Source organism: Ranitomeya imitator, chromosome 10 (assembly GCF_032444005.1).
Source record: "Ranitomeya imitator isolate aRanImi1 chromosome 10, aRanImi1.pri, whole genome shotgun sequence".
NCBI classification, from domain to species: Eukaryota; Metazoa; Chordata; class Amphibia; order Anura; family Dendrobatidae; genus Ranitomeya; species Ranitomeya imitator.
The window spans coordinates 13593646-13613004 of NC_091291.1; the positions used below are offsets into that span (position 1 = coordinate 13593646).

General features: G+C 42.3%; 1 protein-coding gene across 2 annotated transcripts in view; it reads right to left on the bottom strand.

The window, feature by feature from the left end:
- Positions 1-5967: 5967 nt before the first annotated feature.
- LOC138651168 (carcinoembryonic antigen-related cell adhesion molecule 6-like) overlaps positions 5968-19359 on the bottom strand; it is a 37949-nt gene continuing 24557 nt past the window's right edge. The window contains exons 3-8 of one of the 2 annotated variants that reach the window (XM_069741189.1): positions 15108-15374; positions 12998-13258; positions 10636-10779; positions 9933-9982; positions 8484-8507; positions 5968-7646 (exon numbers count right to left, since the gene is read on the bottom strand). In XM_069741189.1, coding sequence (XP_069597290.1) covers positions 7599-7646; positions 8484-8507; positions 9933-9982; positions 10636-10779; positions 12998-13258; positions 15108-15374 — 794 coding nt within the window. In that variant the 3' untranslated portion in view covers positions 5968-7598. Of the gene's footprint in view, positions 7647-8352; positions 8508-9932; positions 9983-10635; positions 10780-12997; positions 13259-15107; positions 15375-19359 lie in introns of both variants that reach the window. The other variant, XR_011315446.1, reaches the window with a different exon arrangement.

Below are 19359 nucleotides of genomic sequence, written 5' to 3' on the forward strand. Positions count from 1 at the left end.
GATAGCTAGGACTGGCCACTGCTCTCCTAACCCAAACATGACAGCTAGGACTAGCCACGGCTCTCCCGACCCAAGCATGACAGCTCAGACTGGCCACCACAGCTCTCCTAACCCGAGCATGATATCTTGGACTGGCCATGGCTCTCCTGACCGAGCATGACAGATGAGACTGGCCATGGCTCTTCCAACCTGAACATGACAGCTTGGACTGGCCACGGCTCTCCCGACCCAAGCATGACAGCTCAGTCTGGCCACGGCTCTCCTGAGCCGAGCATGACAGGTCAGGTTGGGTAAACTGCCGGCCAGTCCATGCGTTGCGATTTGATCTCGGTTCAATTTATATGGTCGTCTGACTGCACCCTTATATTTAGAAATTTCTCCAAAAAAATCTATACATTCATCTGTTCAACGCCTCCCGCTCTATAATATTCTGCTGTCAAATTGCACTGCATTTCCAACCTGATAGGTTCCCTTTAAGTTAAGTTAGCAATGCAAAAAGAAAAGTAACGTCGTAGGACATTTTTCAGTGTCCCTTTGTCAAATGGACTGGGAAATCCTATACATTGGCTGCAATTCAACTGATGAGGCTGAAAAATACTGCATGGAATACATTTTTTTTGCATGGGAGCCTATTTAGTGCCATTTTTGGGGGGCATCCTATACTTCTGACCAATACTGCAAAATATAATGTGGAAGCAGTTAAAAGCCTCATACATGTTCCTGCCGAGACATTCTACAAGCGATTTGGTGGCATTTGAAGGTCCTACTTTTATAGGCTGTAGTCGGTCCGTATGCCCCTGCATGGTGCCTCGACTCACAAAATCAAACATTAAAGAACAAGTAAATTGTAGTTTTTAAATGATTGATCTGTCTTTGTAAAATTTCAGAAATCTTTAAAATTTACTCCACAATCTTAATTTCTTCTCTTTTCTCTCACAAGCTGTTTAGCTGCCTTGTTCCTGCTCTTGGAGTTGCTGTTTTGGACTGCAGCTTAAGCAAATATCGGTACTTCTGGGTGAACGTATCTGTTCTTTTCCCCCACAGTTAGATAGTGAAAGTATTTGTAAGTAATATCTGAGCCCAGGGGTAGTAGAGAAAGTCACGCTGGTGTACGGATATTTGCTAGAAGTGCAGTTCAAAACAGCTACTCCAAAATGATGAACCAGGCAGTTCATACAGCACTTTCAGCATGGAGTCTGACGGAGAAGGAAGCAAGATATGGTAATGGAGTATATTACAAAATTAAATTAAAAAAAAAATTGAGCTACTCTTTACTGTACATAGAATAGGTACAACAAAATGTATATAGAGTATAATTTCATCTATTGGTACTTTTTCATTGTCATGGCCCGTTTCGCTTAAATTGCGCATCCTCTAGTGTCTCAGGTCTATAGGTTATGTATTCAGACTTCAAGCTGGTCAGGTGATCAGTAAATGTTGGTGTGTCACAAAAAAGAGATACTGCCATGTAGAAGCTTTTAAAGTGGCGTTTCAACTGTACATTCCTCAACCAAGAATCTGCAAAAACCCTAGTTCATGCCCTCATCATCTCTCGCCTTGACTACTGCAACCTCCTGCTCTGTGGCCTCCCCTCTAACACTCTCGCACCCCTCCAATCTATTCTAAACTCTGCTGCCCGACTAATCCACCTGTCCCCCCACTATTCCCCGGCCTCTCCCCTCTGTCAATCCCTTCACTGGCTCCCCATTACCCAGAGACTCCAGTACAAAACCCTAACCATGACGTACAAAGCCATCCACAACCTGTCTCCTCCATACATCTGTGACCTCGTCTCCCGATACTTGCCTACACGCAACCTCCGATCCTCACAAGATCTCCTTCTCTACTCCCCTCTTATCTCCTCTTCCCACAATCGCATACAAGATTTCTCTCGCGTATCACCCCTACTCTGGAACCCTCTACCCCAACATATCAGACTCTCGCCTACCATCGAAACCTTCAAAAAGAACCTGAAGACCCACCTCTTCCGACAAGCCTACAAACTGCAGTAACCACCGATCGACCAAACCACTGCACGACCAGCTCTATCCTTACCTACTGTATCCTCACCCATCCCTTGTAGATTGTGAGCCTTCGCGGGCAGGGTCCTCTCTCCTCCTGTATCCTCACCCATCCCTTGTAGATTGTGAGCCCTCGCGGGCAGGGTCCTCACTCCTACTGTATTCTCACCCATCCCTTGTAGATTGTGAGCCTTCGCGGGCAGGGTACTCTCTCCTCCTGTACCAGTTGTGACTTGTATTGTTCAAGATTATTGTACCTGTTTTTATTATGTATACCCCTCCTCACATGTAAAGCGCCATGGAATAAATGGCGCTATAACAATAAATAATAATAATAATACTTGGCAACGGCTTACAATAATGTTACATTGGGTCCCTATAGGGCTTATTTTAGGGATTGCACAGTCTCCACAGTGCTGGATTTATAGCTGCACAGCCCAATATTGTTGATTTATTCCCTCCATGTCGATGCAGCTTATAAAATGCCGATGCAGATCCTAAAATGTCGATGCAGATTCTAAAATGCCGATGCAGCTGCTAAACTGTGCTACCTAGAGAAAAAAGAGCAGGAATGACTCTGTGGGTGCTGCGTATGAGAGGCATCATAACAACTAATCTCTACCCTCTAGCTCAGAGGCAACTAAAAATTAAAAAAATAGCCTGCAGAGGGAAAACTGGTGAAAAGTGCAAATCATAAAATGGCTAGAAATAGTGTTATTCCTCATTCTAAAAATTTACCTGAAATTACAAATACACTTTAATCGCCTGAATCTCAGCCTCAACCAGGTTCGGCCACATACTGCTTTTCATACACATTGATCCATAAGTAGATTTTGCAACCTTAATATTGTGTGCATTTAAGTGGCACCACCCCACCGCATCACAGATGCTTGGATCAACTCTCAGAGACTAAATGTTAACTATGCGGTGGAATTCTTCTTCAAGTTAATAAGGTCTCCTATTAGGCCTACATTCTTTTATGCTTTATAAAGGCAACACAATGTAATACATACTGTATATAACACGCACCCTACTGTCTCTCGTCGGTCTTACCTTGTTGTGTCTGCTGAATAGGGAAGTGTTACTCCATCCACAAGATCAGTTCTGTTAGTTTCACATAGGAATGTGTAATATATGAAGTTAGGTCATATGTTAAAGGCTGGACATGATTTTGGTTTGACCCTTCTCATCATGTACACCTCCGATCCACTGGACACATGATATTGTAGCAGGGTATTATGGCCCCATACATTACGGCATTTTTGGCAGGACCCTACGGATTTTAAACTGTATGCTATTAAAGCTGCAAGACATTTGGATTTGGATTACCAACGATATACATTAAGAAGAGGTGTGCAAACAATGGACGCTCAGTAAAGGGGGTTATACAAATGGCTTGACCATCAGCTATGGACCAGCCATTAACCCAATTGTTAAAATAGGCTGCTTGTGCTATTTCATGATATTTATTTTTATTAATATAAGATAATGTGTTACAATTCACCTTGGGAGGTTGATTTGTTAAGTCATGGTTCAAGGTGAGGAGCATGGACCTGAGGCATTGATTCAGTAGAGTTGGCTAGGCCAGGTGGCACAAAAAATAGCTAGTATCAGCAGAGCAGGATATGCTGAACGTCATGTGGATCAACAAAGCAGGATATACCAGTTTGGATCAGGATTAATGGAGCTTGGAGATACTGACAGGCACTTTAGAATAGCAGAACTGAGGGTGTGGGCAGCTCGTTAGAGCAGCAATGCAAAGCATAATTATGCACTTTGGTATAGCAAAGCCGAGTACAGTGCGTGGACAGCACTTTTGAACAGTAGAGTCGTGTAGACAAACAAGTATCTTGATGCAGCAGAGCCAAAACAATTAGCAGACAGCACCTCGGAAGAACAGAATAGAGTAGACAGAGAAGTACCCTAGTGCAGCAAAGGTCACTGTACAAGAAGCACCTTAGAACATCATAGCTGAGAAGGCAGATGGGAATTTTGTTGTAGTAGAGCAGACAACACCCCATAGTGCTTGTTGAAAAGCAGCATTGCCCTCCCAAAAAATATATCCTCACCTACCCCAGTGGTCTTCAATGAGCAGACTAGCTGAGTCTTCTTCTTTTAGGTTCCCGATAGAGGTAGAGCGTTGCAGTGATGTCAACTGAAAAACTGAAGTCCTAGAAGCGCCCCCTTCATTTTGTAGGTTGAAAGAAACCTTCTGCAAACAAGATGGAGAAGGAAACCTATGGCTCTCTGCCCCACGACAGGTTTTACATATATTAGTGTCTTATAGACACTGATACAGTGTTGGACTCCCGGACTGGAGACCCCTAATCTAAAGACTCTGTACACCTGGTTTGCTTCAGAGAGGGAAACATGGTGCAATGTCCTCTCCATGTATTTTGGCATCTCTTCTGGGATGAAACATTATTTCACAGCCAACTTCCCTGTTCAATGGTTTGGCATCTGTTCACAAGACTTACAAGAAGTTACGACAGCATAACTGCCACTTGACGTTGCCCAATGTAGAGTTAGGATCAGTCTTCATTATCGTAAGATTACAGCGCACAGCAATCAAACATATTCATTGCTCTGAGGAGTCACAGTTTATGAGCCAGGATACAAGTGATACTGCTGGCTGACAGCTAACACACAGTCCTGGGAACCAAAGAGACAAGGTCATTGGCACTCAGTTGGAAATCTCCTGATTTAGAACTTAATGAAAGTTTTGTTTTAGAAACAGCGTTAGAGCCTCTGGCAAGATTCCAGTGATATTGAAGATGCATATAAACCAATACATAGGCGACATAATGGCTGGATCGGCATAATTGCCAAAGTTGGGGTCCCTTGTCCACCATTTGAATATAGCAATGGTCGCTCGGTGCTGTTGCATCACTCACCGTCTTTGTGACTCAATCAACTATCATTGTTATTCCAAAAGATCTAACGGTTGTACACTTTATCTATATTTTACCAAATGTGTTGGGGACATATATAAGTGTACAGGTTCTCGTCCTCCTTATTCACACGCTGCACAGTTCTCCTCTTCCCAAAATGGCTACTGATGTACGAACATGTGACTAGTGTCTTGGCACCTAAGGTGTCACTGGCACTGCCTAGGGGGGCGCTATGAGGGGGCACATGTATTAACGTAGGGAGTGCAGAAGGAAAGCACGCCAAGCTCAAGGACCTTAAACTAATGCAGTGAACAGGACCTGGCACAGAGCAGTCACGTGACCAGGGCACGGAGACACCGCAGGAGAGTGCAGGGAAGGACAGTAAACTCACAGAGTGCAGGACAAAGACATAAAATGTAGTCAAAGAGAGCCAAGAGTCAAAGCCAGGAGTGAGTGAAGTACGTAAGGACTTTCTAGGTTCACATTGCGTTAGGGCAATCCGTTTAGCGCATACGCTAATGGACTGCGCTAACGCAATGTCCCAAAAGGGATCGCGTTTGGCGATCCCGCTAGCACAGATGCCCGATCTGCGCTAGCGAGGAATGGACCTCGAATGCTGCAAGCAGCGTTCGAGGTCCGTCAGAAACTAACGGGACATCGCTAACGCATGCCAAAAATGCGTTAGTTACATTGCTGTCAATGGCAGCGCTAACGGACCCGTTACATTGCGTTAGTGGCGCTGTGTAACGGATCCCGTTAGGGTACTGCCACTAACGGAATGTGAACCTAGCCCAAGACAAAAAGTAAACAGGGACAAGCCAGTGGGTCCAATTATCAAGAGAGACAGAACAGTACAAAACAGAATGCAAAGGCAGAAGTCAGGGCACAAAGCCAAGTCATACACAGCAAGGCACACGACCACAGAGGAACAACGTTTGCGGACTAATAAACCTGGGTTAGCAACCACTAGCTGAGTAAACGGATGTATGGACGTATTTTACAGTTAGAGGCACATATTTAAAACATTTTAGGCAAAAAGCTAAAAACAGAACGTTGAGAATTTACTTTAATTCTGCATTTAGCTTTACAGATATATTCACATTACGGAAGCATAATTTATAGGACTAAATAAAACATAAAGACGAGTGTAGCAAAGTGTTTACAAACTGATTTCACATTTTACATAGATCTTTATTAGGGAATGTTCCAAATTGTTGACCGGTTCCTTTTAAGGAAATAATAAGGAAATCCTCTTTTTCGTATTTCCTAAAACTTAGCGACAACACAAGTCGTTGCAGATCTGTTGAGTAAGAGGAAGGCGAAAGAAATCATTTGAGGCAATTATCGGCATGTGTTCGGTCAACATCATGTTGCGTTTTTCTGCTTTCAGCATAAGGCTACGTGCACATCACGTCTTTTTCAGATAGATTTTGCAATGGAAATCACCTAAAAAAACCTATTAGAAAATTCTCAAAATAATGAATATATGCATTTCGACTTGTTGTGCATTTGTTCAGACTTTTGTAAGCCAACGTCAAGATGATAAAATAAGTGTCCGGTCAATTCTTCTGGTCTTTTCCACTTAGAAGACGCTCTGTATTTTACAATACAAGTCAATTGAAAAGATTTTGGAGCGTTTCGCCATTGTTTTGCCAAAAAAAAATCCATTAGGGGTTTCTTCTTTATTCAATAGAGTGAAAGAAAAGTATAAAAAAAGGTCACAAAAAAATCATAAGAAACTATCCAAATTACCACCGCTTGCCAAGACCATAGAAGAAAAAATGCTCAAGAAATGGCTGAAAATTTTCGCAAAAGATTCTTCAGAGTTTTCCTAAAGTGTCTTCTACTTGAATGTCATATGTAGAGATGAGCGAACCCAAACGTAAGAATTCAGGGTTCGTAACAGACAGTTAGTGTCCGGTGCTAAATGCCGAACTTCTCCAGGAAGTCTGCTGCAATGTTTGAAGTTCCGGGGAAAGCGAGAGAGAACATTTTCTGACTCAAAAGTTCAGCTCCTCATTGTTTTCAATAAGGTTTGGGTTCTGATTGACGTTCAGGTAAAGTTCTGGTACCAGAAAGGAACTTTGGAATAAAGTTTAGGTAGAGAACCAGAACCCAACCTTCCGCGAGTCCTTTCATCCTTAGTTATTTGACAGTATTTGCAGAGTTTTTGGTATAAGTGCACACTGAGTTTCACAAGGAGTTTTTGGAGCAGAATCTGGCAATCTATTTTTTTCAGGTGGTTTCCGAAACATTGGAGCAGTTAAAGGAAGTATCATGTTCATCCTATTGGCGGATCTCTTACTAGAACATATGGACGCTTGAGAAATTGATGACAAAACCACTGGTGGAGCCACTTCTGGAAAAGAGCGAAAAACTCCCCGTAGAATGAAAGATGCAGGGTGCACATAGCCACTGAGCGGAAACTCCAAGTTTTTGAGACTTTTTTAGATATGGAGAAGAATTTGGACAGGTTCCGTTACCAAAACTCATTGGAAAAACCGGGTTTGCACATAGCCAATAACCGTCAGCTGCTGCACCACCAAACATTTTCAACGTTGTCTTGCATTGAATGAAAAAGAAATGTATGCAAAAATGTAAAAAATAAAAAAAATTGCATTAACAACGGTCTCATAAAGACAACTAATAGTAGCGAGATTATGAACGGTAATCTCATCACTTGATTTTATCGGATGATTATATTGTACACATTCTCCGATTTATACTGAAGATCCTAAAATAAAAAAACAAACAATACATTAATATAATATATAGGAAAGAATTATGCGCATAGTAATGTCTTCCCTGATCAGATATTCCGGATTATCAGTCACATTAATTTTTTTTTTTTTTTTTAAAAAGCGATTTTGCTTACTGTAGAGGACGAGCTTTAACCCTTTAACCGCCAGCAGGAAGGTTTGATTAATAGGCAAGTTAATGACTATTTATTTTTAATTTTTTTTATTCTCACACTCAAACGGTCTTAACATTTTTTTATATACAGCATATATTTTTTTAGTTTTATTGCAAAATGTGTAATATATATATATATATTATATATATATATATATATATATATATATATGTATATATATATATATATATATATATATATATATATAAATTACGTCGGTTTAAATGTGAGGATAAAAATAAATAAAACTGGAAAATTTAGGCAAATATAATTTGTTGATTTTTTTTTTTTTAATACAATGATTGCTACGGAACGTGGCATTTAAAGGGTTAAGCTGCCAGCATTGGCCATAACTCCGGGGCCAGCACTTGTGGCTCAAGCCTGGCTCAGTGTTTAAGATAGCTTAATACACTTAATACAAGAAAATAATCAGCACGGAATGTAAACCTAACTAGAACCTGATATTAACAAGTGGATAATCAATGTACGGAAGACGCTTCCACTAAAAAATCCTTGTGTCCCAGACCTTGGAGAAGACATAATGCACACATTCTCCATGATATACAGCAGTGTCCGCTTTGTCCAGAGTTCGCCCTTTAAAATAATAGAAACGTCATGTACATTTCTGGCCGTTTAGTGATGTCTGAGAATCCTCACCGCGTAGAAGGAGTCATTCATCTTCTGCACATAAAGAAGAGAAGAAAAGAAGAATCAGTCACAAACTTCATTAATGTAGCAAGAAGAAAACATGTCCTTTCATGTTCTATTTCATTCTTTCTCTCTCTATTATTTTCTTTCTCGCTTTTTTCTTGTATTTTTTCTACTTTTTCTTTCTTTCTTTTTTCTCTCTTTATTTCATTCCTTCTTTCTCTTTCCTGCCATATTTTATAATTTCTAACTTTCTTATTTAATTCTTTTTTCATTCCTATATTGATTTCTTTCTCTCTCTTTCCTTCTGTCTTTTCCTCTTTCTCACTTTCCTTCTTCCCTTTTTAATTTATTCTTCTTTCTTTCTTTCTCTCTATTTCTTTTTCTTTCTTTCTCTCTTTCTTTTTTATACTTTCTACCTTTTTCTTCATTCTTTTATTTTTTTCTTCTTATACTGCTTTCTCTCTCTCTCTTTCCTTCTGTAGTTTTCTTCCTTTCTATCTTTCTTTCGTTCATTTTCTTTCTTTCTTTCTTTCTTTCTTTCTTTCTTTCTTTCTTTCTTCTATCTATTATCGATCTATTATCTATTTATTATCTATCTATCTATTATCTATTTATTATCTATCTATTATCTATCTATCTACAGGGTGGGCCATTTATAAGGACACACCTAAATGAAATGGGAATGGTTGGTGATATCAACTTCCTGTTTGTGGGACATTAGTATATGGGAGGGGGGAATCCTTTTAAACCATTCAAGATGGGTTCTGACCATGGCGGCCAAAAGTGGGAGAAGACGGTTGCATTGACAATCCAACACAATGGGCAGCACTGTGAACACATTTTATAAGTGTTCATACACTTCTAAATAACTCATGAAAGAATAAAGTTAAGTTAAAACCAAGCACACCATTGGTTTTCTTGTGAAATTCTCCTTAAGTTTGATGTGTCACATGACCCTCTTCCCATTGGAAAAATTAAAGTTGGATCCAAAATGGCCGAGTTCAAAATGGCCGCCATGGTCACCATCCATCTTGAAAAGTTTTCCCCTCCCATATACTAATGTGCCACAAGCAGGAAGTTAATATCATCAACCATTCCCATTTTATTTAGGTGTATCCATATAAATGGCCCACCCTGTATTATCTATCTATTATCTATCTATCTATTTATCTATCTATCTATATATTATCTATCTATTATCTATCTATTATCTATATATTATCTATCTATTATCTATCTATCTATTATCTATCTATTATCTATTATCTATCTATCATCTATCTATTATCTATCTATCTATTATCTATCATCTATTATCTATCTATCTATCTATTATCTATCTATTATTTATCTATTATCTATCTATCTATCTATTTATCTATCTATATATTATCTATCTATTATCTATCTATTATCTATATATTATCTATCATCTATGAAGAAAAGCATACTCACTGGTGGCAGGTCCGCCACATTCTCATATATTTCACTTTCGTCTTGTTTCCCTGCAGATAATAATAATAATAAAAAAGAACAGGCGGTAGAGAAACAGAATGACTAGAGAGACTATAGAAAAAGACAGAAGGATTAGAACACACACAGTTTGCCCAAACAGCTTCATGCGTGTTGCTTGGACATGGGTCAACTCGTGATCTGTCAGCAAGTTTTTGCTATGTAATTTGTGAGACGCATGCTACGGAGGATAAGACCCTGATTCCAGCCATTTATCATTTGCTGGGCTGCTTGATGTCATTTTGATACAATCAGTTTTCTCTGCTGCAGATCTAGCAAAACTCTGAATGCTGAGCTATGTATAACCCCGCCCACACCACCGATTGGCTGCTTTCTGTGTACACTGCATACTGACAAAAAGCTGCCAATCAGTGCTGGGGGTGCGGTTGGACCAGGAGAAACGAGACACCTAATCCTTTAGACATAATCTCCTGCTGATAAAACACTGATTTTTATTGAAACAACAACATTCAGTCCAATAAGTGACAACAACATCTGCTCCGTGGCCCTAATGTGTGTTTGGGAAATGCACTTGTAACAGAGGAGAAAATTATTAATTACTATTGATGTGCAGCACTATTATATAAAGAACGGGGGAATTATACATGTGCATTTAATGGATACAAGACCAAAACGGTGGACTTACCTCTCTGAGCCGCACCTAGGGGGGTAATATACATCTTGTTCAGCAGGTATGTGACACCAAGTATCACTACAATGCTCACAGCTGTCCCACACACAACTCCTGCAATTATAATAGGGCTCAATCCAGAGGTGCCGACAGCGATATCTACGAGGCAACATAAAAAATGGTTATTTTGTAAGAATAGATCCTCGTAAGATAGATATCTACATAGATAATAGATACAGTTGTGTGAAAAACTGTTTGCCCCCTTCCTGATTTCCTATTTTTTTTGCATGTTTGTCACATGTAAATGTTTCACATCACCAAACAAATGCAAATATTAGACAAAGATATCACAAGTAATCACAAAATGCAGTTTTTAAATGAAGGGCTTTATTATTAAGAAATCCAAACCTCCAGGCTCCTGTGTGAAAAAGTGACTGATAGATTTCAATTACCGTATATACTCGAGTATAAGCCGAGGTTTTTAGCCCATTTTATTTAGGCTGAAAGTGCCACTTCTCGGCTTATACTCGAGTCATGGTCCCCGGGGATCGTGGGGGAGGTGGAGCGGCAGCTGTCACATCATACTCACCTGCTCCCAGGAATAGAAGAACTGAAAATAGATGTGGTCTTCTGGTAGTTCATAGTTCATAAGGTTATTGATAGGAATACATGTTCCAATTATTGCCAGAAAAGTTGACCTGTGAGTTCTCAATTTTCCCATTTTGCAGTGTCCACTGGTTACACAAGAAGTAGCTGGAATTGGACTCCAATATATAAGCCAGAGAAGCGTTGATGATGGAGGCATATAGCACATTTCTCTGTCACGCCGTTAATGGTGATAAAGGGGCAGGACGGGGTACTGGGACCTGCACCTGCACCTGTCCCTGCCACTATAATGGGGCCCTGGCTTTCCCTTATCTCAGGGGTACCTATAATGGTTAGGAGGCCTGAGCCGCCAGCGTATCCCTGTCTCCTGTGCTGGCCCTATCAGTGGCCCCCTCTTCCCCCAAGGGAGGTGGACCGCACCAGTGTATAAATACAACAATTAAACAGGGTATACAGACAAGGTAACTAAAAGTCTCAAACTCACCAAATGCTCACACAACCACAGAGGAAACACAGAGAAGGGAAGAGAAGGAAAAAACTAGGAAGGAAAACAGGTTTAACATGCAACCAAAACAGCAGACACCAATCTCTGTAAATAAACCTCCAAGCTCCTAATACCACGCTTTTTCAACCTCCAAGCCAGGCAGCAGAACTGATCACTGACAACAGTTGTAGACAAAGCTGAGTCTATATAGGAGCGGAGATTACCAAAACCAAATCAGCAGAAAGACATAGCTCTCAGCAACTTCAGTAACAAGGTTTAACTCCTGCCCTGCTGGCACAAGACAGCCAGGTCAGAATTCAGGAGGAGATCTTCTGTTCATCGTGTGTGAACAAGGCCCAGAGCTCTGCGGTTCTCTGGAACCTCTCTGTCGCGGTAGCCCCGTGACAGTCTCGAAGTGTAAAGATCGGCTCCTCCACCACAGTTAGCAAAATGTACTCTAAAGTAGTGTGGTGCAGGTCGAAATTGTCCACTTGTGGACAATATATAAGCCAGAGAAGCTTTGATGATGGAGGCATATAGCACATGTCTCGAAGTGTAAAGATCGGCTCCTCCACCACAGTTAGCAAAATGTATTCTAAAATAGTGTGGTGCAGGTCGAAATTGTCCACTTGTGGGGCTCCCTCCGGCTCCTCCCCACCCAGCCCATCTTGATAGACTGGTCTGCCCCTTATTATTTCTTTGCATTTTCATAAGGAGTCCCCTTTCACTAAGTAATCACAGTGGCATCTAAGAAGGGATCAGAGAAGGGGAAAGCTGTCCTGTTCTTGTAGCCATAATATGGATGTCGAAATGTGACCATGTTTAAAATGTAATAGTCATTTGTCTTTTTACACCCATAACTCAACAGTATACATGAAAATAAGAAACTTGTAAGATATCTTATAAGAGGAATCTGCCCTTTTTTCTCCTCCTACTCTAATCTTTCATTTTTTTTGAATACTCATAAAATTGGTACTCAAAAAACATCTGTGCCTGCCTCCAGCTCCTCCCATCTCCATCTTATGAGCTCCGAGTTTCATCTTCTATCTCAGTAAAGGGGATATGTGTCTTCACTGAAGTCATATTTTACAGATGTTATGCCTGAATTGAGAGCGAATGACCAGTCCAGGATAAGAAGGAAGCAGATTTGTCTGATAATATATATTACAAAGTTATTTATTTTCATGTGTACTATTGATTTATGAAATTAAATAGAAAATGATTATCTGAAACTAGGAAATAATATATTAATTAACTACTGATTAACCAATTACTTTACATCTTTACCTGTAGTCACATTCACATACGCAGAGTCAATAGCAGTGCCGAGGGTCACCGGGTTCCTCACCACACACGTGTACAGTCCTTCATCCTCAGGTGCAGCATTACTAATAATATATTTGTTTGTTTTTTCTTTTAAGTCTGTTCCATTATGTTTCCACTGGTATTCAGGAGGTGGGACAGAATCAGCAGAACATATTAACGTGATGGAAGAACCAGGGTTCACATGTAATCTACCACTTGTTATATGTACCATATCTGGACCATCTGCAAAGCAAAAATAGACAGCAGACGCAATAAGTAATGGTGCCTATAAATCATGCATTTCAGCCAAGTATTATCTCAAGATACCAAAAAGAATTTCCCCAAATGTATCACACAGGTTTTTAGAAACCTCCAATTTATGATGTTGATAGTTATTGTTGTCATAAGACTAACATGTATGATACTATACTAGAGGTTAGGACAGCCCTGATTGGGTCACCTTGGCGCAGTTGGATGGCTTTTACGCTTTTTTTTAAAATGGAAAATAATGTTTACTAAATAGTCTATGTTATTTATATGTTGTATTGCCTTTTACTTACAGCAGGGTATATGTTCAATTTGAAATATAAACAAGTGGCGCAAGGTGTCAGGAGGCTAAATTTTCTGCTGCGAATAAACAATTACCGCTGAAATAGTAATAAAATATAAAATAAAGAAAAAATATTCGGGCTGAAGACAGCCAGTGAAAATAAATAACTTCCCTAAGGAAGCACCAAACTCGGTACGTATCGGTACGGGTATAGTGAGCCAATGGTGGAGGTACAGATATAACCCGCAGGTAACTTCCAGCAACTGGTATTGAACACATACGGTGACGATGAACAGTCTGTATAATAAAATGAGTCAATTTCTTACCCGTAGCATGAAAACCGTAGAGGTTGATAGTTTCCCGATGCTCCAATGCGAGGTAGGTAAAATAGATGAAATCTTTGGAATCGTGCCGGAGAACCATCCTGGTCCTTACCGCGACCCGTACATGTTCTCAAGTCACGCGGGCGGTCACGTGATCCATTGGGTCACGAAGGTCCTCCAGACGAGCCGCTTTCAATATTCGCACATCACGCAGCGTCTGGTCACTAGGACACAGGATCTCGCCTCCTACTGGAAGTTATGGACGGAATAGCTGCCACCGGCCGGGGCAGGTCTCCGGCACGATTCCAAAGACTTCATCTATTTTATACCTACCTCACTTTGGAGCATCAGGAAACTATCAACCTCCACGGTTTTCCTGCTGCGGGTAAGAAATTGACTCATTTTATTATACAGACTGTTCATCGTCAACGTATGTGTTCAACACCAGTTGCTAGAAGTTACCTGCGGGTTATATCTGTACCTCCACCATTGGCTCACTATAACCATACCGATACGTACTGAATCTGGTGTTTCGTGAGGGAAGTTATTTATTTTCACTGGCTGTCTTCAGCACAAATATTTTTTCTTTATTTTATATGTTGAATTTGTTTCTATCTTAGGTTTTGTCTGTTTAATGGCCAGTGTGAACACGGTCCTACATGTTGTGTGTAAACCAACTTATACTCAAGTTAATTTATTTTGTTTTGTTATATATGATAAATAAAGAAAAAATAATCTCCAGCATGGATCTTCTAAAAAGTCAATTTATTGGAAACACATTAAAATGCAAACATTTGCAAAAAAGAGATGGGGGTCCCAGGTGGTCAACGCCGACACGTTTCGACCATCAGGTCTTAGTGATGCCATGACTAAGACCTGATGGTCGAAACGCGTCGGCGTTGACCACCTGGGAGCCCCATCTCTTTTTTGCAAATGTTTGCATTTTAATGTGTTTCCAATAAATTGACTTTTTAGAAGATCCATGCTGGAGATTATTTTTTCTTTTTCATTGCTGGCTCTGGACTACGACCTTGACCAAGGCGGCTCCGTGCATGGACATCATTGCACTGTTGAGGGATTGGTGAGCTGACTTATTTTCTTCCCATTTTTTCCTTTTTCCCTATTTTGTTATATATGATAGGAAGACCAGTCAGAGTATCGCCAAAGAGACTACATAGTCCATTACATCCTTACCAGTATAACTTTGATGGTTACTTACAGGCCACAGTCACCGGGTACGGATCACTGGTACTGGCACTGACAAGGTTCTGAGCTTCACACCGGTATTCTCCTGCATCTCCTCTCTTAACATTAGGGAAGGTGAGAGTCCTGTTATCTCTAAATAATATGGATCCAGATGGGATGCCGGCACCATTCCTGGTCCACCTTATGGTCATAGCATGTTCAGTGGTACAAAGTAGGGTGAATACCTCATTTTCCTTGAGTTGGGTGGTAAAAGCTATGATTATAGGTTTAGTAACTGATTCTGTAAATGGATGAACACAGAGGACAATTATCAGCAAGTAATTCACTGTTTAGATCAATAGTAGAATTTGCCATCAAACAACTAAAAGACTGTGATTCAGAATAACACAGCAGAACAGAATAATAGAGCAGAGTCCTCTATTCAGGGTCCACATCTAACATTCATAGTATTTTTAAAAATTATTTCCCATTTTGTCCTGATGTTGCTAGGCTGAATCCACTGAATTGGGTGAAGAGTTTAGCTGACTGGACGGGTTGTTGAAGCATATGGCTATGGTAAAGAATATTGCCGTACAGGAGACAGCTGGGAGATCAATGCCTGTGTGTCAGTGACTGAAAAACTGTAACTGCATGAGAGGGCTGCAACATGTGAAATTGCCCAGACAAAACTAATACCTGAGAATGGAGAGATCAGTGCCTGAGTCTCAGTTAGATCAGTGCCTGATTGTCAGTTAGGAGATCAGTACCTGAGTGTCAGTTGGGAGATCAGTGCCTGAGTGTCAGTTGGGAGATCAGTGCCTGATTGTCAGTTGGGAGATCAGTGCCTGAGTGTCAGTTGGGAGATCAGTGCCTGAGTGTCAGTTGGGAGATCAGTGCCTGATTGTCAGTTGGGAGATCAGTACCTGAGTGTCAGTTGGGAGATCAGTGCCTGAGTGTCAGTTAGATCAGTGCCTGAGTGTCAGTTGGGAGATCAGTGCCTAAGTGTCAGTTGGGAGATCAGTGCCTGAGTGTCAGTTGGGAGATCAGTGCCTGAGTTTCAGTTGGGAGATCATTACCTGAGTGTCAGTTGGGAGATCAGTGCCTGAGTGTCAGTTGGGAGATCAGTGCCTGAGTGTGAGTTGGGAGTTCAGTGCCTGAGTTTCAGTTGGGAGATCATTACCCGAGTGTCAGTTGGGAGATCAGTGCCTGAGTGACAGTTGGGAGTTCAGTGCCTGAGTGTCAGTTGGGAGATCAGTGCCTGAGTTTCAGTTGGAAGTTCAGTGCCTGAGTGTTAGTTGGGAGATCAGTGCCTGAGTTTCAGTTGGAAGTTCAGTGCCTGAGTGTTAGTTGGGAGATCAGTGCCTGAGTTTCAGTTGGAAGTTCAGTGCCTGAGTGTCAGTTGGGAGATCAGTGCCTGAGTGTTAGTTGGGAGATCAGTGCCTGAGTTTCAGTTGGAAGTTCAGTGCCTGAGTTTCAGTTGGAAGTTCAGTGCCTGAGTGTCAGTTGGGAGATCAGTGCCTGAGTGTTAGTTGGGAGATCAGTGCCTGAGTGTCAGTTGGGAGATCAGTGCCTGATTGTCAGTTGGGAGATCAGTGCCTGAGTGTCAGTTGGGAGTTCAGTGCCTGATTGTCAGTTGGGAGATCAGTGCCTGAGTGTCAGTTGGGAGTTCAGTGCCTGAGTGTCAGTTGGGAGATCAGTGCCTGAGTTTCAGTTGGAAGTTCAGTGCCTGAGTGTTAGTTGGGAGATCAGTGCCTGAGTTTCAGTTGGAAGTTCAGTGCCTGAGTGTTAGTTGGGAGATCAGTGCCTGAGTTTCAGTTGGAAGTTCAGTGCCTGAGTGTCAGTTGGGAGATCAGTGCCTGATTGTCAGTTGGGAGATCAGTGCCTGAGTGTCAGTTGGGAGTTCAGTGCCTGATTGTCAGTTGGGAGATCAGTGCCTGAGTGTCAGTTGGGAGATCAGTGCCTGAGTGTCAGTTGGGAGATCAGTACCTGAGTGTCAGTTAGATCAGTGCCTGAGTGTCAGTTGGGAGATCAGTGCCTAAGTGTCATTTGGGAGATCAGTGCCTGAGTGTCAGTTGGGAGATCAGTGCCTGAGTGTCAGTTGGGAGATCAGTGCCTGAGTGTCAGTTGGGAGATCAGTGCCTGATTGTCAGTTGGGAGTTCAGTGTCTGAGTGTCAGTTGGGAGACCAGTGCCTGAGTGTTAGTTGGGAGATCAGTACCTGAGTGTCAGTTGGGAGATCAGTGCCTGAGTGTCAGTTGGGAGATCAGTGCCTGAGTTTCAGTTGGGAGATCATTACCTGAGTGTCAGTTGGGAGATCAGTGCCTGAGTGTGAGTTGGGAGTTCAGTGCCTGAGTTTCAGTTGGGAGATCATTACCCGAGTGTCAGTTGGGAGATCAGTGCCTGAGTGACAGTTGGGAGATCAGTGCCTGAGTGTCAGTTGGGAGTTCAGTGCCTGAGTGTCAGTTGGGAGATCAGTGCCTGAGTTTCAGTTGGAAGTTCAGTGCCTGAGTGTTAGTTGGGAGATCAGTGCCAGAGTTTCAGTTGGAAGTTCAGTGCCTGAGTGTCAGTTGGGAGATCAGTGCCTGAGTGTCAGTTGGGAGATCAGTGCCTGAGTGTCAGTTGGGAGATCAGTGCCTGAGTGTCAGTTGGGAGTTCAGTGCCTGAGTTTCAGTTGGGAGATCAGTGCCTGAGTGTCAGTTGGGAGATCAGTGCCTGAGTTTCAGTTGGAAGTTCAGTGCCTGAGTGTCAGTTGGGAGATCAGTGCCTGAGTTTCAGTTGGGAGATCGGTGCCTGAGTGTCAGTTGGGAGATCAGTGCCTGAGTATCAGTTGGGAGATCAGTGCCTGAGTTTCTGTTGGGAGATCAGTGCCTGAGTTTCAGTTGGGAGTTCAGTGCCTGAGTGTCAGTTGGGAGATCAGTGCCTGAGTTTCAGTTGGGAGATCAGTGCCTGAGTTTCAGTTGGGAGATCAGTGCCTGAGTTTCAGTTGGGAGATCAGTGCCTGAGTGTCAGTTGGGAGATCAGTGCCTGAGTTTCAGTTGGGAGATCAGTGCCTGAGTGTCAGTTGGGAGATCAGTGCCTGAGTTTCATTTGGGAGTTCAGTGCCTGAGTGTCAGTTGGGAGTTCAGTGCCTGAGTTTCAGTTGGGAGATCAGTGCCTGAGTGTCAGTTGGGAGATCAGTGCCTGAATTTCAGTTGGGAGATCAGTGCCTGAGTTTCAGTTGGGAGATCAGTGCCTGAGTTTCAGTTGGTAGTTCAGTGCCTAAGTGTCATTTGGGAGACCAGTGCCTGAGTGTCAGTTGGGAGATCAGTGCCTGAGTTTCATTTGGGAGACCAGTGCCTGAGTGTCAGTTGGGAGTTCAGTGCCTGAGTGTCAGTTGGTAGTTCAGTGCCTAAGTGTCATTTGGGAGACCAGTGCCTGAGTGTCAGTTGGGAGATCAGTGCCTGAGTTTCAGTTGGGAGTTCAGTGCCTAAGTGTCATTTGGGAGATCAGTACCTGAGTTTCAGTTGGGAGATCAGTGCCTAAGTGTCATTTGGGAGTTCAGTGCCTGAGTTTCAGTTGGGAGTTCAGTGCCTGAGTGTCAGTTGGCAGATCAGTGCCTGAGTTTCACTTGGGAGATCAGTGCCTGAGTGTCAGTTGGGAGATCAGTGCCTGAGTTTCAGTTGGGAGTTCTGTGCCTAAGTGTCATTTGGGAGATCAGTGCCTGAGTGTCAGTTGGGAGATCAGTGCCTGAGTGTCAGTTGGGAGATCAGTGCCTGAGTTTCAGTTGGGAGATCAGTGCCTGAGTGTCAGTTGGGAGATCAGTGAATGAGTTTTAGTTGGGAGATCAGTGCCTGAGTGTCAGTTGGGAGATCAGTTCCTGAGTGTCAGTTGGGAGATCAGTGCCTGAGTTTCAGTTGGGAGACCAGTGCCTGAGTGTCATTTGGGAGATCAGTGCCTGAGATTCAGTTGGGAGTTCAGTGCCTGAGTGTCAGTTGGGAGATCAGTGCCTGAGTTTCAGTTGGGAGACCAGTGCCTGAGTGTCAGTTGGGAGATCAGTGCCTGAGTTCCAGTTGGGAGACCAGTGCCTGAGTTTCAGTTGGGAGTTCAGTGCCTGAGTGTCAGTTGGGAGATCAGTGCCTGAGTTCCAGTTGGGAGACCAGTGCCTGAGTGTCATTTGGGAGATCAGTACCTGAGTTTCAGTTGGGAGATCAGTGCCTAAGTGTCATTTGGGAGTTCAGTGCCTGAGTTTCAGTTGGGAGTTCAGTGCCTGAGTGTCAGTTGGGAGATCAGTGCCTGAGTTTCAGTTGG